The 24,179-nt window shown below is 36.1% G+C and overlaps 2 protein-coding genes across 5 annotated transcripts in view; one reads left to right on the plus strand and one right to left on the minus strand.

Annotated features, from left to right (window-relative positions):
• On the minus strand, positions 1-15,016 carry LOC306847074 (pyruvate dehydrogenase (acetyl-transferring) kinase isozyme 2, mitochondrial-like). Of its 4 annotated transcripts, XR_013782129.1 has the most exons (13): positions 14,748-14,832; positions 10,463-10,689; positions 9,598-9,739; positions 7,184-7,255; positions 6,865-7,049; positions 6,153-6,242; positions 5,939-6,016; positions 4,487-4,563; positions 3,995-4,093; positions 3,749-3,859; positions 3,399-3,512; positions 1,748-1,983; positions 462-1,628 (listed from the first exon to the last, which is right to left on the minus strand). XR_013782129.1 is itself a non-coding variant. In XM_079380827.1 (12 exons), the coding sequence occupies exons 2-12, from the start codon at positions 10,578-10,580 to the stop codon at positions 1,840-1,842; spliced, it is 1,230 nt and encodes a 409-aa protein (XP_079236953.1). In that variant the 5' UTR covers positions 10,581-10,689; positions 14,748-15,016; the 3' UTR covers positions 1-1,839. The 4 variants fall into 4 exon arrangements, 3 of the variants coding, with proteins under 3 accessions (XP_079236953.1, XP_079236951.1, XP_079236952.1); XM_079380827.1 differs by having other exon boundaries at positions 1-1,983; positions 14,748-15,016; XM_079380825.1 differs by lacking the exon at positions 14,748-14,832 and adding an exon at positions 10,850-10,960 and having other exon boundaries at positions 1-1,983; positions 10,463-10,734.
• The window catches only part of LOC306847086 (cytoplasmic dynein 1 intermediate chain 1-like), a 24,244-nt gene continuing 11,699 nt past the window's right edge, over positions 11,635-24,179 (plus strand). The window contains exons 1-5 of the mRNA XM_079380842.1: positions 11,635-11,889; positions 12,600-12,713; positions 12,804-12,918; positions 13,555-13,642; positions 19,261-19,376. Coding sequence (XP_079236968.1) covers positions 12,606-12,713; positions 12,804-12,918; positions 13,555-13,642; positions 19,261-19,376 — 427 coding nt within the window. The 5' untranslated portion in view covers positions 11,635-11,889; positions 12,600-12,605. The remainder of the gene's footprint in view (positions 11,890-12,599; positions 12,714-12,803; positions 12,919-13,554; positions 13,643-19,260; positions 19,377-24,179) is intronic.

Below are 24,179 nucleotides of genomic sequence, written 5' to 3' on the forward strand. Positions count from 1 at the left end.
ACATTTTAAAATATTTAATAATAGAAAGCAGTTGTAATTATAATATCTCATTACTGTCCTTTTACACAAATAAATTAAGCCTTTTTGAACACGAGACTTTCAAACACATACATAAAACACCAACCCCAACATTTTTAAATGGTAATGTAATAAAACAAAATATGAAAAAAAATGAACAAAAGAAAGAAAACTGAAAACAATGTAACACAAATGAACAATATAAAACAAATAAACAATGTTTTGTGGTGTATGACAATACACTTTTTAAAAGAATTGATCCAAAATGAAAATTCAGTCATTATTTTCTCACCATCATGTTGTTTCAAACCCGTTTTGACTGATTTTCTTGTGTACAACACAAAACGAGTCATTTAGAAGAATATCCAAGCTGGAATGTTCCATATAATGAGATTTTAGTTTAAAAAAAAGACATGAAAGAAAAGGAAAACTATTTTTTTCTTCATTCATTGTTTTAATACAGAAAATGGCACTCTCTCACCGCACGAGTGAGTTTAACGAATAGTACTGAGCATCCATTAACACAGTTGCTTCTTGTGAATACAGGATTGTGTATCTAGAACACGTCAAGAAGCAGGTGTGATTGCATGAGGATGGGTATGACTGCAAATGAAGCTTATGAGGTATGAATGAATAACATCAACATGTCAGTTCTTGATTATAGCTTGAAATGTGCAAATGATCTATTGAGGTTGTCTAAATACTTCCATCTCTGAACGAGGCAAATACATGTAAGCAGAGCAAACTGCTAGCAGCTGAAACCCACCCAGAGTTTGATGAGTGTCACTTGAAACAGAGCAGCTGCTGCCACTTGAGTTCCCTTAAAATTCATACAGGTCCTTCTCATTGCTTTCAAAAAGCTAACTTTGCAAATATTACAGTAAGATTAAAACAAAACAATAAAAACAAAATTAAATGATAAAAAACCCCCAGTCAAAACTAGAAAGGCAAATCAGCACAATCCTGAGATAATATATTTAAAACAAGCCATTTAATTTTTCTTTCATTTATACGCAAATGAAAATAATGTAAATATTGCCTCTTCAGTGTTTTCATGCTAAAAAAAATGAATCAAAGAGAGCTACATGTCATTTTTGTTCATACAGAATACCTGAAACGTTGTTGTCACAAAGATCAAACATTATTGTGGTCAAAAAGCTTCACACATAGCAAAAAGCCTAATCCATCTAGCCAGTTTTAAATAAATGAATAACATACTGTAGCAACGAACCTGGGCCCAAACTTACTTTGTCGGTTTCTCAAAACTAAATGGAGTGTTAGACAGTAGGTCCAACTGTTAGAGGTGACACAACTATGGTCATTCTAATATTTGCTTTGTGAATGCATTTTTAACCAAGGAAAATATAAAGCCTTGGTTACTTTCAGATGCTTGTGTGTTCTCCCAAATATTAGCTAGAGATACGTGCTATAACTCACACAAAGCTGGTCATTTGGCCCCATTGACTAAAACACAAGTTCACATACTCTAAAACACACTTACAGAATCTGTGGTCATGTGTAGGAATCAACAAGTGCTCAAACAACCTGTCAGCTTCAGTACATTCGACTGAAGTCTCAGACATCACAGAAGAAGAACGTCCTGTGAAACTCTGAATGAAATGAAGTGCATGGTGTGAGATGTGGAAGACAAAAATGCACTTGTTATTCAGACTGGAACATTCATAAAGTCAATTATCAACCCTTTGATAAAACAAAGCGTCTGAAATACCTCAAAAGTCACATAGATGATTATGCAAATGAACTCCACTACAGTTCGTCCTGTTCGGTCCTTATGTTTATCGTATGAGCTTCTCATTCCTCTCAAACACTGTACTCGTACTTTCCCAGTTTCTTGGGCTCGCTGCTTGGGATGCACCAGTCGTCTGCTTCCATGCTTGTTTGATAATGCCTTAAGGCTGACTTGTTGAAGACAGGAAGTCTTTCTATTGATTCAGTGGATAAGGCCTGTTAAAAAAGAGGGGGGGAAATAAATGAGAAAGATTATTTATGAAACATATTTATGAATTGGTGTAGAATTTCATCCAAATTCTAAAAATGCAGTAATATTTACAGTAGGGCTGGGCGATATGGCAAAAAAAAATTCATCTTGATTTTTTTTTTTTTTTCAGAATATTTGACCAATTCTCGATTTTTAACTAGTCAACTTGAAAATGTAACTACAAAATGATCCAAGTAACTTTTTCTTTATTAACCCTCTAGTTAAAAAAAATTCTTGTACCTTCAGTCATTTTGAATTTGAATGACCCTGACTATTATGAACTAATGTAATGTAAAAACAATGAACAGCAGCTTGCAGACTGTCACTATGATGCAAACATGACATTTCAGACATAGAGTAGTAGTTCTTTACAGGTTTTTTTTATTCGATTGTACTGCTTTCCATTATTTTTTCTATGTAAACATGGACGTGTTTGACTTTTGCACTCGCGTCTCTTGCACCGTCTTATGCATGAAACGGGATTCTAAAAATGCAGTGCTCAAGTTAAAAGAAGTTCAACTCCTATTTTCTTGCATTTTTTCCTATTCCACTGCCCGCATAGCACATTTGTCAACACAAAATTGTATTCTGTGTGAACGGCACCTAGCTATATACTACTTCACAGAGCACGTCACACCTGAGCGGTTAATCATGTGCACCGACATGCGGTTGGATCATTCTTTTCTCTTTACTGTTATCACTGGAATATTGTCAAAGTGTCTAATTCTAATGTTTCTATTCAAAATCGTGATTCCTCAGTTGATAAAAATAAAATCATGTCAAAACATTACATTCGAATTAATCGATAAAATCTGAAGAAGAAAAATCGATAAAACCCCCCCACTAATTTACAGTAGTTTGACAAATTTTTGCAGGTGAAATCCAGTTATTTCAATAGGAGTCCAGGTGAATATCACAAAAGTTTTGAAAAGATTTTGCAAGGAGTTTAAGTTGGTCATTCAAATTCACCAACAGACCTAATTAAATCTGAGACTGCACTGCACCATAAATGGATGGTCCACACAAAAATTAAAATTCTGTCATCATTTACTCACTCTCATGTTGTGCAAAACCTGTAACACTTACTTTTTTTTTTTTCACTGGAAACTAAAAATAAGGTATTCTGAAGAATGTTGGTAACCAAACAGTTTTGGTTCCAATTGACTTTCATTGACTGGACAAAAAAAATCAAATAGACGTCAATGGAAACCAAAACGGTCTGGTTACCAACATTCTTCAAAATTATCATCTTTTGTGGCATGCAGAAGAAAGTAATCCAGGTTTACACGTACAAAGAAATAATCAAATCAGTCACTTATGAGGACACTCCTACTTAAGTAGTTAGCAGTGAGGCAGTTCACTAGGTAGTGCTAGAGTGTACCTTTAGGTATATGACTGCCGACGTGCCGTATCCCTCCATAGAGTAGAGCTGTAGATCTCCCTGGAAGTACCTGGCATAAAGGCGGGAAATAGGAAGACCATAGCCAAAACCAGCCTGCAAAGAAAGAAAGCCATAGTAAGTGTGTGAGAGAAAGAGAAAACATTACAACTGCATTACATTACTAATCTGGCGTAAACAATAAACTGAACTGTTGGTAATTCTGCTAATTTATAACTCTGTAAGCTCACAGTTTACTTGAAAACATGACTGTGGATAAAAGATTTACCATGTGGTATCATTGCACAACAATCTGCATAGAGTATGTTTAATAAGGCAGCCATGGTTCTTACCAGGGGAGCATTACGGCTGTTTTCAGCCACAGGACTCGGTGCAGTAGAATACATGTAGCTGAAAAGCCTTTCGATTTTCCTCAAAGGAACCCCACCTCCTCTGTCAGACATCTAATATACCACAAGAGTCATTACAAACATGTTTTGGCTCTCACTGCTCTTGCAAGTATGTTGCAAGTTAAAACAGAGATAAAATATTCAACTTTTGCTGACCCGTTACATCTGAGGTGTTGAAAAAAAGCTCACCTTGATGGTCAGATCTTCACTTCCTAGAGAAACTCTCACTTTGATTGGTGGGAGATGTAGGCTGGTCTCATGGGTTTCCACAGTTGCTCTCATTGCATTCTGTTAAAGAGAAAAAAAACACATTATCGTTAAATGCTTGATGGTCAAGTCAATTCAAACCCATTTGACTTTCTTACTTCCGTGGAACACAAAAGGAGACGTTTAGCTGAATGTCAATGGAGCTACTTTCCATATATTGAAAAAGCGCAAAACGCACCACTGAATGGTCCATACAACTTGTTCACTATATTCCAAGTCTTCTGAATCCATACAATAGCTTTGGATAGGGACCAGACAAAGTTTTAGTCATTATTCACTGAAAATCTAGCTCTTAAATCTAATTTCCAATTTCTATGTATCAACATTCTGTAAAATCTCAGTGTTGGACATGAGGGTGAAGTTATGATGATGCATTTGCCTAATCTATAAGCTACTATAAAGTGATGGGAGTACCTTGAAGAGCTCAAAGAGCATGTGGTACAGATGAGAAGGCACATAAACTATATGTATAGGGTCACTGGGTCCTTTAACTGTAAAAACAACAGATATATCAATTCAGTAACAGTTGAGTAACTCAAAAAAAACAAGGCCTTAACATGCAGGCCCACATTATTTTTTATTTTAAGAATGCAAAGAAGAAATCAACACTGGCATGCTGCCCAAGCTAGTCAGATATAAAGCACATGATAGAGGTTTATGCTGGCTAATTTGTTACTATGTGTTGGTAAAAAACACCGCAACGGTGGTCACTCAACCTTGTAGGTTCTCTTTGCTTGACACAATAGTACACTGGTATTTACATGTCAAAGAGATAAAACGAGAGATCATGCCAACAGTGCTGTTCATCCAACTGATCATCCATAGACACAGTGATAAGATTTTCAAGCGCTATTTCGGTCTACACCGATAAGTGATTTAAGAATTTACTAAATGTGGTTGCATAATTCTGTATTTTAACTTTCGTATAAAACAAATTCAATACACTGTGCTATTATTTATTACTATCAATCCACATTACGAATCTTACTGTACTTATACTGTAAATGTACATTACAGTAACACTGCCATTCTAATGTTTGGGGGTCTGTAAGATTATTTTAATGATTTTAAAATAAGTCCCTTATGCTCACCAAGGCTGAATTTATGACCAAAAATACAGTAAAAACCATAATATTGTGAAATATTATTAAAATTTAAAATAACTTATCTATATTAAAATATTTTAAAATGTAATTTATTCCTGTGAAGGCAAAGCTGAATTTACACAACCCATAGCTCAAGTTTTCAGTGTTACACGATCCCTCAGAATCCATTCTGATATGCTGGTTTGCTGCTCAAGAAACATTTCTTATTATTATCAATGTTGAGAACAGTTGAGCTGCAACATATTTTTGTGACAACCGTAGAATGTCTTTTTTTAGGATTCTTTGAAAATATTACGTTCAAAAGAACAGCATTTATTTGAAATAGAAATGTTTTGTAACATTATAAATGTGTTTGTCACTTTTGATCAATTTAATGCACCCTTGCTGGACAAAAACAAAACAAAAATTAACGGCAGTGAATTTTTAGGGGCAAAGTTGAATTTCAGGTCATGCTTGGCTGATAAGATATATAAACTAAAAGCATAATTACACACTAAAGAGTCCAGGCAAGTTTTACTGCATGCAGGACAAGAATGTGGCATTTCATAGCATACCTATAATCCCCACCCAACACATTTTGTTGGCACCATCCCACACTGTCAAACAACTACAGGCTAACATGGAATCAGTAAGACTGTAAATAAGCAAATAAGTGTAAATAAGACTGTAGAGAGCTCCACTGCAGAGTTCAGGTTTTCTGACTCACCATGCACACACAAAGACTGAAAATTTCAGAGAAAGAAAAAAAATTCTCGCTCACAGTTCACTTGTTTGATTTCCACTTCGGGAGAGGTCAAGTAGTACTGATCACACAGCATCTTGGCACTCTCATAGGCATCTAGAGAAAGAAAGTGTGAGACACAGTATGAGTCTGCCCATGTAAGGCCTACAATGTCCATTACACCCAGTTTATTGGCTTTCTTTGACAGAGTAAATAAAAAGTGTTACACAGGCAAGAAACAAAGGTAAATTACCTTTTACAACCTCCACAACGTCACAGTTTGGGTCGATACTGCCAATGTGTTTGGGGTGGGCTGGATTGGTGCTGCCATCAAAGATTAACGCTAAAATGAACACATTTTAAATATTTTATTTGTAGGAATGCATGATATATGGGTACTACATTAGTTATTTAGATACTTTAATGATTGTTTATTAACTGTATCGAATAACATTGGAACTACACTTTTGCTCAAAAGTTTGGGGTTAGTAACTTTTTTAAAAGAAATTAATATTTTTATTAAGCAAGGACACATTAAATTAATCAAAAGTGACCGTAAATACATTTATAATTTTACAAATGATATCAAATTTAAATAAATACAGCTCTTTTGAATAGTAGTGTATATAAGTCAATTGTAGATATTTAACTGCATTTGCTTATTTCCCCTATTTTTGCATTTAATTTGCCATCATCTAAGGCTCACTTAAAGTTAATCTATAAAAACACAGATAATTTCACAACACTGTTAAAATCTAAATCTCAAAATGAATATCCATTTTTCATGCTGTGCAATATAATGCCTAAATTCACTGAAAGCATATCATTTTAAATTATTTAGACAAAATAGTACAGCATTAAAACATTTTTTTTTATTTTTTTTGGTTATGAAGCTATGATGGTTAATCTATTGTTTCAGATGAGACAGAAATATCCATCCTGCTTGGCCAGGGCTGAAGCCTTACTGTGCTGATTCATCAGCATGCGTGTGGAGATTCGGCTCATGTAGAAGCGGTCCAAAAAATACTGGACGTTCTGATTGGTCACTGGATCCACGCCAAAGGCCTCCTTGTACTCCAGCACTCCTTGTGCCATGGTGGGCACCACATTGTTGTGCCTGTTCCTGACATTGATCAGCGTTTCTGTGAATCTAAGAGACACGTCATCCAGTTAAACACACTATTAGAGGTCATTTAAAACAGGCTGCAGCCAAGTTAAACATGCGCTAAACAGGAGTAATATTATTGACACTGGATTTCCCATGCTCATGAATACTGTACTTACTTAGTTAGGATTTTTTTATCATCAGGGTCTTTCTCCAAAAAGTCAACAAGCTCCATCAAACTCTGCGCATACCTGTTTTTGAGAGTAAACAAACATTTTAAGGTTTATTTTTAGACTGACTTAAATACAACTCAATTTTATTTGATGCGATTTATTAATTTAATAAATGAACTTCAGTTTTCTGTTTTGTTTTTTTGACTCAGAATGAATTTCAGTTTCAGAGTTTTGATTAAAAAAATATATATATAATTTAGGTGCACCACTATTTCCAAATGAAACAAAATATAATTAAATTGAATGAGATAAGAATCAAATTGCATTAAAAATGGAATTGTACCAATACCCAGCCCTATTTGAAACACAGCCATAATGCACCACACATTATGTAATACTGTGTATTGTTTCCTTTGAACAACAAAGCCAATGTAGTTGTTTATCTGAATGGCTAACGGTGGTGCAAAGCACTGACAGGTATTTACTCTAACCACTGATCCAATTATTATCACTGCTTTCCCAAAGCTGAATGGTGATTAAACAGCTTTGCATTGATCATTTAATGGTTAGAGTAAATCAAGCCCCCCATGTGACTTTTGGCAAGGAAGATGTGCTGCACAGAGAGCAATAGTCTTACACGTGACACAATGAACCTAGTGTACTAGCTACAATCCACCTGAATGACAGTGCTCTGTGTCAGTGTGCCGCATTGTCAAAGAGGACTTGTTTACACGGAGACATCTAGGAAGGTCACAACGTACACTTGTTTGTGTTCAGTGTCTCATGCGACCTGACACCGCAACATATTTTGATGAACACATTTTAAAGTTACATTTAGTTCACATTGTGTTCTCAGCATGATTCAAGAGATTCTAGAGTTTTGAGGACAAAGAACCCTGAAACAAATGGACTATCACATATGAAGACTTAAAACTCGAGTTATAAAATATTAGCAACAAAAACAACAACAAATCTGTTTCATATAGAGAAAACCAAGGGCAATTGTAGCATTTTCTACATTGTCCTTCATAACTCAAACTATTACAAATCAACCTTTTATTTATTGGAATAATGTAATATAACAGAATTACATACTAAATATTTTGTTTAAAATAAATAAAACATACTAAAAAGAAAACTAACAGAGTATATGTATCGTACAGATAGATTAGATAGATGTTGAAAAGTCATACTTTTTCTCAGGCAGAAAGAAACCTTAAGTACTCCACTGAGCATAATGCAGAGTTTCATAACATTTGCTTGTTTGTGACTGAATAAATGTGTGTTACTGTTCCAGTATCATGTTTTCATAAAAGCCTTTGAATCCAGCATAGTCAGCGGAAAAAAGTTCAGTTTACATAACGCTCACAATTGCATAATTTTCAATGCATTCCAGTTGACTTGTTGAACACAAAGCCTCTGCTAAACTTTATAAGACAAAAGTCAATAACTGCAACAGCTCATTTTGAACTTATAAATCATTCTGTCCTTCAAATCCGGTCCATTCAGAAGTCTATTCTTAAACAGAAAACCTTCCATGAAGAACAAGCTATTTAAATTGCCTGCACGTTCACGCCACTTGAAAACCAGCACTCTGACAACATTTTTTTGTCATTCAATTTTGTATTAAACCTTTTGCTTTCAATAGAGAAGACAGCTGAGAGTGAAAGGAAAGTTCACAGGAAAAGCATAAGGACTTGACAACTCTTACATGTCTCAAACATGTTCTACTTGCTAATATTAAAATAACATGCATTTACAAACACTTATTTTTGATATTCTAATTTAAATGTTTTAGTTTGAACAAACTAGCTAAGAAATATTGTTACTTATCTGGTCTGTGGGCTATGGATTCCTTAAATGACTTCTTTATGGTGTAAAAAAGATCAAAGGTCAGCTGTCTATCCATCATCTTTCTTCGTTTTCATGACGTAAACTGCACTAATGAATTTGACCTCAGGTTCAAATTTCAGAACACTACTGATGTTATATATCCATATGCATTTTAGCCTAAAGACGAACAGAAATGTTATCGGAAAACACAATACTATTCAACCTGGACTAGCTAGAATGGTGGCTAAATAATTCTCAAAAATGCTGATGAAGTTTGGTGATATTCTAAGTTTTTGCTAAGAGGTTGTTAGAATGTGCTGAATCAACATTTCCCACCATCCATCTATTTATCCATCCATCTATATCTATTACATACACACACACACACCTACTCTTGGCTCTCTATGAAGTTTTTACAACTCATACATATACATATATACATATATTTATATTTATATAAATTACACAAGCTGTAATATATGAGTTGTAAAAACTTAATAGAGAGCCAAGAGTAGGCAGAAATTCATCACACTGGAGCATGTGGCACTTCAGGGAGTCCAGAACAGCATGTCAGCTGTGGATCTCACCAGCTTTGAAGCAGCTTCAGTGAAGGAGTGCTGAGCAGTTTGTCCGGGAGGAAGTCGATCTCCTTCATGATGTTGGCTAAACGAACAGGAAGCTCTTGCCTTAAAAACATGAAGGAGGTCTTTTCACAGGCATTGGCTGATCCTGCAAGCAAGACGGGACTACATTAGTAAGAATTTTGCTCTTGAACTTGACATGTACGGCATACCTGAAAATCCCTATACATTTAAGACCAATATTTTGGTGTAATCCAAAACAAGACATCAGTTTGAACAGACTCCTAAATGACTCTGGATTTTAGAATAAAGATTTGTAATAGGAGATGTTATATAAAATGACACATTAGATTAGAAATGTGTATATTTAAAATATTTAGTACTTATGTACTTATTTAGTATATATGAAATATATGTGTACAGCTATTAATAATAACAACATCAATGGTACAATTTATTTTGTGAGGTGATATTCAATTTATATACCATCAAACAAGTATATTAAAGTCTCAATATCTTCTGCCAAATAACAGTACGAGGAAGGTTGTGTCTCAAAACCTAGAGAGCTGCCTATAGAGATCATGTTGTGCATAACAGCTGCATACAGTTGATCTATGCAGATGCCCACAATACTGATAGAAGTAGATTTAGGCTGTTTTTACGAAAAATACAATGTTATACTTGGTACAATAATGGTAATACTGTGGTATTTTGATGATACCCCATGATACACGTAAAATACATAAAATAACCATAATACCATGTTATAATATGCCCGTGTTACTACAAACGTGCCTTTATACTTTTTTATTATAGTAGGTTTTCAAACACAACCTCCATGAGATCCATTTCAAACAGGTAAACAACTTACCAAAGTCAATGAACTGCTTCATTGACAGCGGAGACGGAGAGTACTTTGAGAATCTGTCCACTTGTTTAGGTATGTTCAGCTTTGAGCTGTTCTTCAGCATGATCTGGGCGAACTTCATGTTGATCTTCAAGTGAAATCCACAGACTGTCCGGTGGAAGAGTCCTCCTGAATCGCTCTAATTCGGTTCAATTTGTCACTGCACCACCAAAATAACTAACCAGCACAAGCTACAAAACAGGGAGGGAGGGGAGAGGGGGGACTGGTACTCCAATCTGCATAGATGTAGTACATTAGAACTTAACCCACACATCAAGTTCTTTCTTTTTATTCTTATCGATAGGTAAAACGCTATCATTGCATTGTACAGTTAATTAAAAGGTTGATTACATGATTTTGTCCTTCGCTGTTTCTTGTGTGCAGCCATCAGAAATGGGTTTCGCGATCTACATGCTATACATCTATATCGCTCTGCCATTGACGCATGCGCACAGCTAATGTAGAGCAAAGGTCTTTGGGAGAGGGGCTGAGACACTTTTTTTTTTTTTTTAAGTCATCTTTAGTGGTGTATTGTACATTGTGTTCAAATGACTGAGGGGGCAAATCGCTTATAATAACCTCAATTAGTTCCTTTAATGCGACAAATATATATATATTTATATATATATATTTTTTAAAGGATTATGATTAAATACAGATTTGTAATTCATATAGGCATATTTGGTTTCAGGGTTATCAATACTAAAGGAAAAAAATATTAACAACAACAAAAAAAAAATAAATCAAATCAAAGACTCCAAAACAGAGGCTTTACAAAAATCATATTACAATCATAAACTGTTTTTCATCACCCCTGGTATCTATTAACTGATTTCTGTTTTAAAATGAGTGCAGTCATTTTTAAAATTATTTATTTATTTTACAGTGACCATTTACTGTACATTTTAGCCACATTTCGGCTGGTCAGGCCCAGCTTAAACCAGCAAACAATCTTCAGGCTGGTTTCTAGATATTTTTAGCAGTATTCTGAAAGGCTGAACTGCCTTGCTCTTTTGGACTATGGCTCCATCTAGTGGTGTATAACAATTCAAACGAACCTAATGTTTACATCTGTACATCAATGCAAAATACAAAAACCGCTAGGTGGCACTATTGCAGTGGATTCATTTATTTCTACATTATAACAGCATTTTGGAAAGGGAGAGGTGGGATCTTTTTAGTTATCTCGAGGTAGCAAGGCGGTTTATTAGCATCTTGCCACCTCAGAAAAATGTAGGCCATTAGCCTTACATTTTGCCAGCAGCTTCGATGAATTTCTAAATGATCGCATCGTATAATCTCAAACATGTTTTAATAAAGCGGATGTCAGGCTGTGTGCATCAGCAGTGATACAGCATATTTACAGTGGACAGCATCCACACTGGGAACAGGTAGGAAGTGTCACACACACCGGGTGCATGTTTCTCACGCTCACATAACTGGGAGGTTTCATATGTGCATTTTGTTGTTTTTTTATGCTTTATGTTCATGACTTCATGTATTAGCAATAGCAACGCTGACATCAATGGTACATCTTAATGTATCATTGTGACATCTGTGTAACTGGATTTTCAATAATTGTTTATTTTGTAACTCTCTGTAATCGAATTGGAGTCTGTTATGACGACAAAACCAGCATTATGATGCATGACAGTCCACCTAATGTAACATCTTCCGGATCTTATGGATTTATTTTATGTTTTAATTAAGCTTTAATAAAGCTTTCCCCCACAGTCTGATATTGTTTTTATTACCACTCCATTTCATCCCATTTATTTTTTATCATATGATAAAACCTTGGATTTACAGTTTTGAGAAGTATTATTCTTCAATCATATAGATACCATCATCTGCCACACCCTTAATACAGAATCAGTTGTATTTACTTACCTCATAGTTTTTTCATGAATGCATAGACATATACCAAGGCATTTCTGTTGAAAACACAAATGGTCCTTCAGCTTGTATATGCAGTACTGAGTGTTTAACCACTGCTTTTAAAGAACAAAGTCTCTAAATATAGTGTAGTCTCCATACGGACCTGCTTACACTGGTATGGATGTGAAAACTGTGGGTCTGTGGTGTAATTGTTTTGTCACAGGACAAAATGGCTGACAAGAGCGACCTAAAAGCCGAACTTGAGCGCAAGAAACAGCGCCTTGCTCAAATCAGAGAGGAAAAAAAGAGAAAGGAGGAAGAAAAGAAGAAGAAAGAGGTGAGATAATGTTTTAATGAGACTTATTCAGAATGTGGTAAAAACTTCATATGAATATCTGAGTTTGTGTGCATTTGTAAACGTAAACAGTCGGAGACACAACAGAAAGTGGAAGCTGCTCCTGAGGATTCAGATTTGGACCGCAAGCGCAGGGAGACCGAGGCCCTCCTCCAGAGCATTGGAATCTCACCCGAACCTCCATTAGGTACAGTACACAGACCACTGGACCGCACTGAAATATCCATCTGCACCACAGCCACCTCACTCAACAATGCCTCCCTCCAAAACACATCAGAACATTGCCTTTTTACCTTTGCCAAGATCAGGCTGTGTAATAATGGGACTTCATCCAAACTTCTTTTTAGACAGGCTTTTCCAGTCTTTTGGATTCTGCATTTTAGTCTTTTTGCTACACTGTACGTCCTGAATTACTATAATCCTGTCTAAATTGTTTTGTAATTGCTAATGTAATTTCTAAGGTTTAGCCAACAGAATAGATCTTTTCAACTGCCCAGCAAGTCACACAAATCTCTAGACTTTAACAAGACACTAATTAATGCAAACATGAGCTAATTAAGAAACTTATTATCTCACCACTGTGCTGATTTTGTGACAGTCATGTAATCCCTTTCTCTGCTACTATCGCCATCTAGTGCAGAGCTATGTACATTTCAAAGATGGGCTCCATACTCATAACTTTGCCATTTAAATTAAATCTAATTATGCATAGTATAAATTAGTGCAGTGTAAATGTTATAACTTTGTTTATAAAGTAGCTGGTTAAAAGGTATTTAAAATTTAACAGCATTTTATATCTGACTGTCTTTTTGTCTTTTCATAGTCCCGACACCAATGTCCCCATCAAAATCAATGAGCACACCCAGCGAGACAGGCAGCCAAGACTCGGTTGATGGAGCAGCTGCTGGCAGGTATTTTAACACCCCGAAATCGTCATATATGACCATGGACCTTCTGTAGACATCAATCATTAAGGTTTTAGTACGAGAAAAAAATATGCTTTTGCCAATAATAAAGTAGGGTAAACAATACAAGATAAAGTTAGGCAAAGCAACGCAAGTTAATAACATTTACCATTTTTATTGTAAATTATCTATATACAGTTCAAACGTTCAAAGTCTTTTACGCTCACCAGTTGTAACATTTAAAATGTTAATATTAAATACATCATGTTTAATCTATTTTCAAATGTAATTTATTCAGGAAAAGCTGAATTTTCAGCATCATTACTCCAGTCTTCAGTGTCACATGACCCTTCAGAAATCATCCTAATATGCCGATAGGTGCCAAAGAAACATTTCTTATTGTTACAGATTGAAAACTGTAACACCGTGTGTTGAAAACAGTTAATTCTGAACGTATATATATATATATATATATAGTTTTATAATGTTGTGTAATACTTTTTAGTTTAAACGTATGTCATTATTTTATAATAATTTTGAGTCTTAAGGAACATCTGGGAACATTAAAGAAGAATTTAAATGTCAGTTCAGAAATAAAATATTCTATTCAAATCTTTGTTTTTCAAAGACTATGGAGTCCCTATCATACACCTGGCGCAGCGCGGCGCAAGTGTTTTTGCTAGTTTCAGCCTGACGCAGTTCTCAATTTCCCATCATGCGCCCCGTTGTTTAAATAGTAAATGCATTTGCGGCCATTTGTGCGCCCATGGGCGTGCTGGTCTGAAAACGAGGTGTGTTCAGGCGCATTGTTGGCACGTTGCTATTTTGAGGAACTGAAAATAGACTGGTCTAAAGTCTGAAGTCAATGGTGCAATATTTATGTATGTTTTTATTTATTTAAAGAGCGAGTTAGTAGAAAATGCGCCTCTGGGTGGGTCCACAACAACGCGCTTTCACTTTATTTATTACACACAGGGACGCGCAGCAGCACACAAACATGCCAAATATTAAAAATGAAAGGATTGCAGTGTAAAACAATATTATTGTGCAGGCTACATAAATATAAAGATGTCATAATGGATAGTCATTGCGTGTATCAGAATTAGCCTACCTATTTGCTCGCGCATGAGCAGATCCGTTTGCTCTCTGGAGACACGTTCAGTCTGTGCGACTTAAAATTCCGCCATTTAAATACCGAATCCGCCATGGCGCGAGCGCAACTCGCTCTTAAAGGGAATGGGAGATGAGACTCTGATTGGTTTATTGCACGTTACGCCCAAAAACCACCCATCATATATTAAAAGAATAGGGACAACCTGTTTAGACCATGCGCCCGGGCGCACCGACCGTCGTTAAACTATCAAAAGTGGATTCGGACACGCCCTGAATGCACTTGCGCCGTGCGCTTTAGACCATGCGCTTAGATCGTTAAAATTGGGCCCTAAAAGTGTTTATATGTTAAAGGAATAGTTCACCCAAAAATGAAAGTTCTGTCATTAATTTCTCACCCTCATGTTCCAAACTCGTAAGACCTTCGTTCACCTTCAAAACATATATTAAGATATTTTTGATGAAATCCGAGAGCTCTCAGTCCCTGCATAGACAGCAATACAACTGAAATGTTCCCAGGTCCATTAGCAAGGACATCGGTAAAATATTCCATGTGACATCAGGGGCTTAACCGCAATTTTACAAAGCTATGACAATACTTTTCATGCGCAAAGAAACCAAATTTACAGACTATTTTACAGATGTCCCAAAATTTTCATTTTTGGGTGAACTATCCCTTTAATAGCTTTTGTTTAAGCAGGAACAAATTGTTTTGTAACGCAAGTGTGACTGATACCCATGTTTCTCTGTTTTGTTTTAAATGGGATCAACAGATATAGGTAAGAATCATTCTGTGGTTCCTGTAGTGTGCTCATTTTTGATTTTCCACTTCACCTGTCAGCCTGAGACAATATAGAAGACCAAACAGCCTATCTCAAGGTATAAAATCTAAGTCCACTGATACTGAAATGGAGAGCTTAAGAGACTGTCTGCCTAATCAATTTAGTGAGCATTTAGAAATTGATAACCAACCAGAGAACTTCCTGTAAGAGAAATATTTGTAAGATGAGACGATCAATTTTTAACATAAAGCATCAAAAATAACAACCAAGAGTGTATCAGTGCCGCTAGCAGTGAGGGTTGTTAACAGGCTCATTTTTCTTTCTGAAATATAGACAGGTAGCTGCAGTCATGTGGAAAGGGGAAGGCTGATGCGACTGCTGCTTTGGCCTGTAATTAAGTCTGCATAATGCAGAGGTGCAGCACGTTTGACACATGATGTGCGCGTTTGTGCCTGTCAACGCTCCCTGCAGGGGGCACAGCTCACAGCCACTGGACTGAAGTGATATTTCCAGGACATATTAATGACTTCATCTTTAGCTATGCACTACCATTGCCTCATGGTAGCATGATAGTCACATAGGATTATATGAGTTGTTTTTACTCCAAGGTCGGTTGTAACAGTGTCCCGCTCTAAGTGTCTCCATCTATAACTCTCGTCCTCTCCCAGGTTAGGGGTCAGTGATATTAGTAAGCACAAAACAGACACAAACAATGAAAGGTATGTATCCACACAAAACCCTATCCCAGAATCCCAAGCAGCCCCTTTGAAGGGAACATGTACGCTCTGCTATTAAAGTCAGCGCGCACTCTATCTCATTGGCAGTTGAAAAAAGCAGAGCAGTTTAGGTTGTTCCCCCCGGTGTGACTGCCTGGTGCCTGCTGTTACCTTGAGCCTTGACTTCAACAATTCCTCTTGCATGGTTAAATTGGAGCCATTTGCAACGACGTGAATGACAATACTGTTTTTTAAATGTCATCACTGGTAAAACAGAGTGTCAGCTTGACAAGCTACCACTCTGGCTGTGTAAGTTTGGTGAAAAAAATTAATAGGCATGTTTGCGACTTGTACTGAAGGTTGAGGAAAAAAGTTTACAAGGTCAACACCATTTTGACTTGTTTCTAAAGGATAAAATATGCACATCACAGCAAATTTTGCCTACAGGTTTTGTGGGTTATATAAGAATAGAATATATATAGTTATAGAATATCTATGTGCTGTATTCTGGCTACCAAAAATGCTTTGTTCATGTATGTCTGTCTTAATGTACAGTATCTCACTCTATGTAACATACTGTTTACATGTTTGTTTATCTTTCTAATCAGCTTAATAGTTGAGCTTATGAAAGATGACTGGTTTTGTGTATCCTTAACAAAAAAGTCTGTGGCATTACCATGGTACAGTAATGATATCAGATGGCACTATGAATTAAGTCTACTATATGCATCTTATTTTTTATGTAAGAGTGGGTGCATCCATTTGTAATTTGAATGTGTGTCGCTTCCATTTTCATCAACTTCAAGTTATTTTTAGCTGTACAAAACCAGTCCGTTATGCTGTTTGATATTGCAAACTGATATTTTCATATTATTTAAATTTATTGTAAACACACTGGTTTGTAACACAAATAATTTTACTGTTTACTGAACTTTATTCTTGTACTTATTTACCTATAGTGGCTAATGAATCAGAAGTCCTCTGCGTTGTAAAATAAGGTGGATACGGCTTTTCTCACTGCGCTTAAACCCCAGGTTATCAAGTTTTTAAATCCCATTTTCAACCTCAGGATACAACAATGTTTCATACTTTTTAAATGTTAGAATGTGGTTAGCATTGGATTAAATTGTGAAGCGACGCAACTAATGATGCCATAGGACATATAACAAAGTCAACATGGCAGTTGTAGTACGTCCGGATTTCATTCTCTATATTATTTCATTAATGATTTAGAGAAGATACTTTTTAAACAGCCACAAAGTAAGTTCTTCAGTAAATGTCATACCTGCTCAGTATGCGATTTCAGATGTAGTGAAAATATCAAACAGTGATGGAAAATTAGAGTGAAGAGCGGTTTATTCTTAAAGTTATGGACTGAAAAGTCTATCAAGGACAAACTGTAAGGTCATGAACGAATAAATGATGTGCAAGGTCACAAGTTGTGTTTGGCCAATCAATGAGATTGGCATTGCAAATATGCAAAGGAATGTTAGCCTGGGGTTTAGGAATGTGTGGTACCACATCCAGAAACCATGGTAATACTATGTAACGTTTTGTAAGGGTTTATTCAGTTTATTTATTTTCATAACTCTGTTCACATTTCTCATATGTCCATCCCACAATTTAATATTATAACCTAAAAAAGATCTGGTGACATGTCACATTCCCCATGCTATTCTCACATAATTTTAATACAATACATCTTCTACAGTAGCATACATGCCATCCTTTGAAAAGTGCGTAAACATGATGCATGAACCTCCTTAGCATTGTTTCAAACTGCATCTCCATGTGTGCTGATTTGATTGGTCCTTTCTCACTGTTCTCCTGGCTTGCATGAGGTGTGTTGTTTGATGGCATGTGTGCTATTATATTTATGTTTGTATGTATGATGTTGTTGTTTCTGCTGAGGTTAATCTTGCATGTTCTCTCCCTCCTGTCCCCTGCGTGACACCCCCTGCCGCCCCCTCCAGGACCTTGCAGTGGGACACTGACCCCTCTGTTCTTCAGCTGCAGGCTGACTCTGAGCTCGGGTATCTCCTCCTCTCTGTCTCTTTCTTTCTTTATTTTTACTCAGATCTGCCGAACTTTTAAATGCATACACATACACATTTACATGTACAAATATTTTTCAGCAGATATGTACATGCATTTCTTTGGACACCTATTGGCTACATTCAGTGCAGGGATGTGTGAATGAATTCTTAAATTCTTGAATTTAAATTAAGTAATTAGAATGCAAAATTGCTATTTAAAAAAAGTAAGCGAAATTAAAGTGAATTTAATTTCAAATGTTATTTACTTTATTACTTTTTGCAGCAAATGTTGTCAAGACTAGTCTTGTTTGAAAAGACAGACAGATAGATAGAAGTTATCGGTTAAAAAATAAGAAGATTTATTTATTTTAAAAAACAGTAACTAGTCCATAGGCAAAGTATCTTTAATTGTAGATGAATAAAATAGGAATTATTATAATAATATTGCAGAGTTTGTCTTTTCTAGGCTGATTGTGTTCTAGGTTTCCTCCTAATGTACTTTTTATTTTTCATTGATAATCAACATTTGTATTTTTGAGAGTGTGTGTGGTATTGCACTGCTTTTGTACTGTAGTGTACCAATGCGTATGCAACTTTTCCTTTGTTCCTCTCATTTCTCTTTCTGGCTCGCTCCCTCTATCTCATTCCCCTTTCCTTTTAAGTTTGTCAGATTCAAGTGTTTTCAGCTGGTCACTCTCCAGCTGTGTGCCCAGGGCTGTATGTGACAGTGATTGATGCACCATGCCATGTACTGAGAATGCTTTAAACATTAGTTCTAGCAGTCAAATGAGGGTCATCCAAACTTACAATATGTTCATGGACCTGAATAATAAACCCTACAGCATATTAGATGTAACATTGTATTTTGTCACCGTGATGCGGTCAATTTGTTATTGCTATTGCTTTAATGCGCATGCAAGTGTGTGCACGTGTGTGTCAGGTTGCAGGACATTCATAGGCCGTTATTTTTTTCTCCCCAGACGTCGAATGCACAGATTGGGACCTTCTAAGATAACTCAGGTGGATTTCCTGCCCAGAGAGGTGGTGTCCTACTGTAAAGAGACTCAGACACCGCTGGCAGCTCATCAATCTGAAGGTAGATATTTACAGTAATATTCTGTATTATGTACAGAATATGTATGTAATATAATATAGAGTGGTTAAACTACATTTTAAAAAAGTTTTAAATTTTAATTTTTAATTTTGTCATTAATTACTCACCCTCATGTCGTTCCAAACCCGTAAGAACTTGTTCATCGTCGGAACACAAAATAAGATATTTTTGATTTTCTGACCCTGCATAGACAGCATACAACTGACACATCGTGGTACTCTCATGAACACGTGGCGAAGACCGACATGTAAGAGAAGAAACTGCTGAATAAAGTCTTTATTTTTGTTTTCTTTGCACCAGTGTTAATTTTGACGACACATTTTGATTTGGTTTTAGTCATGGTCTTTTGACTAAAATTCCAGTTAGTTTTAGTCATATTTTAATCATCTGAATAGTTTTTAGCTTTAGTTGAGTTTTAGTCGAGTTTAAGATTTTAGTAGACTAAATCTACAGTAAATTTAAGTCGGCTAAAATCGAATGGGTTTAGTTACAGTGTAATGCATTTGTTAAGCATTTCTCTAAAATGTCCAAACTCATTATATAGGTTTGATATTAAGGTTTTATCACGATAGACACTGATTTAACTGTGGTGACACACAACATGCCTTCATGTTAAAATTAAATAAAACCACTTCTCATAAAGAACAAGAACATGCTCTTCTTTTCAATTAAATACCAATGGCTATATCTGGCTAATTATGCATTATTTATAACAACTTGTTTACCATATTCTTCATTCTTTCAAGCAGACATATTTATTTCTATAGATAAATTTAGAGCAATCTTTAGTGCTACTTAAGTGATTCAGTCAAGAGCAGTGAGTGATTTTCTGTCTTTCTTTTGTTGCTATAATAAGCTGCTATCCCTTTAAAACCGAATGCATGGTTGCAATGGATGCAATGTAGTGATACACACATTCTCCCTACTGTTTACGTTCACTTAAGACATAATCAATATTATGTGATGTTTATGTGAATACTGGTCAAAACTGACAATTCGACACAGCAGATTCGTTCTGCATGAATCTCTTCCCAAATTGTTCCTCCCTAACATTTTCGTCTCGTTTTTATTGGTTGATGAAAATATTTTCATCATCGTTTTTGTCATTCAAAACGAGTTTTAGTTCGTTATTGTCTCGTTTTCGTCTGTGAAAACAATTATTTGTCAACGAAATTAACACTGCTTTGCACACAAAAAGTATTCTCATAGCATCATAACATTACGGTTGAACCACTGATGTCACATGGACTATTTTAATGATGTCCTTACTTGTTTTCTGGGCCTTCAATGTGTCAGTTGCATTGCTGTCTATGGAGGTTCAGAAAGCTTTAAGGTGTCATCAAAAATATCATAATTTGTATTCCGAAGATGAACGTAGGTCTTATGGGTTTGGAACAACATGAGAGTGAGTAATTAATGACAGAATTTAATTTTTTTGGTGAAATATCCCTTTAAGCTAACCTTGTGATAAAGTAGCTACACTGGCAACTACTGTACAAACAAAAATCGCTTATTACAATGAAACTATTTAAGGAAGCAGAGACTATATATAACTACAAGTAGAGAAAGTGTTTGTTTATTCCATTAATGCAAACCATTTGATTAATTTATTTATAATGTACACTAAATGAAACTTATAAATATAGAAACTTTTGCATTACTTAATGAAGAACAGTAGCATTAAAAAATCACTACAAAAATGACTCAAGTGATTAATTGAATCAGTTTAGGAGTGCCTGTGTGATTCAAGTTCGTCCAGCTATAAAGCTGCATGTACAATATAATGTGACGTACTTTAAAATCAGCACTTTGTCATGCTACATCGCTGCTCATTTGGAAGTAGACTGTTACTGGAAAAACTAGCATTGCTTCCAGTTAGTTATTCGCCAACTCTGAACTATAACCACATGAACTGTGGAGAGAAAAATAATGCTATTAATCAATTTTAAGTTTTCCGGCCAACTACGATGTGAGGTCATAACCTATGCTTAATTCAATTCAAAATAAATGTAATTAAAATGTATTTTCCTGGTGTTTTACACTGTAGGCTAGTAAAGTGATATTTATGTTGCACAAAATCAGACATTTAACTACAAATGTGCATGCATTCACCTTGTCAACCACTGTTAAGATCTACAATAACTTATGTAGTTTGATGTGTATTCAATCAAAATAGGCAATTTGGGATTTCATGGTAAAACAGCTTAGGACAAGCTCTGAAATTGAAACGGGCTGCTCAGTGAAGATCTTTGATTTTCATCGCTGTCAGGTGGGCTGTCATCCTGACCGTCTGGTTCCGTTGAAGAGCTCCAAACCTGTGCAGATTAAGATTCATTTGACCAGCCGTGGCCTCCATTTCCTGAGAGGGGAGCTGGGGGGATGGCTTTTTTGAAAAGAGATGCCTGCCCATCAGCGGCTCTGCTTGAAATGGCAGAACAGTAACGGCATTGAGTCAGGCTTTAAGTGGATGCAGACGGGTTATTCAAGATGGCTTCTATCATCAGAACATCACTTGGAGTTGTGCCTGCGTTTCTGTGGAGGGCTACCAGTTTACTTTCGCCTTTCTGTTGAGATTGTTGGGTCCACTATCAGTTCAGGTGCATGACATTTCAAAAGATTAAATGCTATAGATGAATCCTTCGTAGACAAATTTCTATATCCTTCTACATTTACATTTATTCATTTAGCTGACGCTTTTATCCAAAGCGACTTACAATTGCTATATATGTCAGAGGTCGCACGCCTCTGGAGCAACTAGGGGTTAAGTGTCTTGCTCAGGGACACATTGGTGTCTCACAGTGGATTCGAACCCGGGTCTCTCACACCAATGGCATGTGTCTTATCCACTGCGCCATCACCACCCACTATCCACTGCGCCATCACCACCCACTTCTACATTTAAACATTAATATACAGTCATCATTTAGTCACACTTAAGTTGTTCCAAACCTGGCTCTCTTTCTTTTCTGGAACACATACATATTCAAATGTCTCACAAAATGTATTTACATTTTTTATTTTAAATAAATTTTACCAAAAGAAAAAGAAGAGGAAGAAAAGAGAAATTACAACAATTTTTTCATATACAGTAGTAACCAGTAGAAGTTATACAACTGGCGGTATAAATTCAGAAACACTTTTTTCTGGTGTTTACTGTAAATACCATGGTAATGCAGGGCTCCAAACTGCGACTAAAATGGTCGCATTTGCGACCAAAAATATTAATTTGCGAGTGAAGCGAGTTTTTGCTGAGGTCGCCACTGGCGACTATATATAATTTGCATGAAAGGACTTTTTTCCCGATTGTTTTGCGCTCACATCTTTTGTTATGTTCACGTATTAAACTTACATAAGACGATGCGCATCAAAGTTTTACTGAAAAGGGTTTCAAACAGTCCTCGTCTCTGCCGCACACAGTCTGCTGAACGCAGTGAGAGAGACCTGAAAGGGCCTGTTTACACCTGATCACTTCATGCATTTTCTCTGATCGGATATCTATATGATTTTTAAAACGTTTCCCCATTTACACTTGGCCACATAAATGTGTCTTCGCTTCATATGCAAATATAACGGAGTTCACGTCAATGAAAGCAATGGATAATTTTATTAATTATCAGCTAATTTCAATATCAAGAGAGCGCGCGGCATCAGCACTGGAAAGATAGGCTAGTCTCGCTACTTTTAATGAAGAAGATTGTGTGTTGAGCGTCTGCGGCTTACTTTCAGGTTCATTCAGTTTGCGCGTCGCTTGCTGAAGAAATACTCCGCTACTCATCCGCTGTGATGCTTGTTGCATTGCGCTGTCATATCTGACTATAACATGCCATATAGCCTATAAAACGCTCTCACACATCTATTATTTTAATATTATGGGAGGAGTAAAATTACCATATGTGGTTTCAACAACCAGATGCATTTACACTTGTCCGGTCGATCTTCTTATCGAGATCTTAGTCTATATGCTGTGTTGTGTTAATGCATGGACTTCCTGTTATTTGAAGCGCACTTGCCATCCAGTAATCGCAAAAAGCTTTGTGCTGTCTTACTTTTTAATAAACAAAGTATCAGCTTTAAAATGCTACGAAATTCAAATGATGCGGTTTGGGTGCTCTTTAATGCGGACCACAAGCACACTTTCGGTAATATAAACACCTGTACCCCGCGTCCACACGGTCCGTGTATGCGTCCGGATCGCGCGAGCGGAGAGTATCGCACTTAATGCTCAGGCGCGATCTCTTTAGCACCTCAGTTAAAGCAGCAAGTGAACCCATTATATATTTCCATTTACTACTATAGTATGAAATGAACATGATCAAAAGGTAGGCAATAAGAAAGCCTATAGTACAACTTACTGAAATGTTTTATGTAAAAGCTCATTGTTTCAAACTGAGGAAATGTATAAAGCTTGTAAACATTGCATTGTAATACATTTACCTCAGAATAACCACTCAGTGTCCATAAACTCATCAGTCAGCTAGAAAAATAACTATAAAGAGGAGCGTTTTGCTATATTCATGCGCTGTTGCATATTAATATTTTTACTTATTCTGTTGTACATGATTCAACTCCTCCTATAAAATTGCATTTTACTAATGAAGAAAAACAGACTGAATGTGTGAAAGACGTGACAACATTTATAGGATGCACTGCACTCAGTTGCCAAGTGATGCTTATGGTCCATGATATTGGTACAGATTCTGTGTAACGAACAATTCTTTGTGACTGTATATTTCAAGTTGTAAAAGACATTTAATTCACACTTTAAGTGAACCTTAGTCCCCCGGT

The sequence above is a fragment of the Barbus barbus genome (assembly GCF_936440315.1).
Source record: "Barbus barbus genome assembly, chromosome: 27".
Lineage (NCBI taxonomy): Eukaryota > Metazoa > Chordata > Actinopteri > Cypriniformes > Cyprinidae > Barbus > Barbus barbus.

Bases quoted from the DNA above. Each gene is read 5' to 3' on its own strand.
- LOC306847074 (XM_079380827.1), bottom strand. From the start codon at position 10,580: ATGAAGTTCGCCCAGATCATGCTGAAGAACAGCTCAAAGCTGAACATA. The intron at 6,243-6,864 runs GTAAGGCTTCAG...TGTTCATTTTAG, and splicing joins CATGCTGATGAATCAGCACA to CGTTAATCTTTGATGGCAGC. The intron at 3,860-3,994 runs GTGAGCTTTTTT...GTGGTATATTAG, and splicing joins GTGAAGATCTGACCATCAAG to ATGTCTGACAGAGGAGGTGG.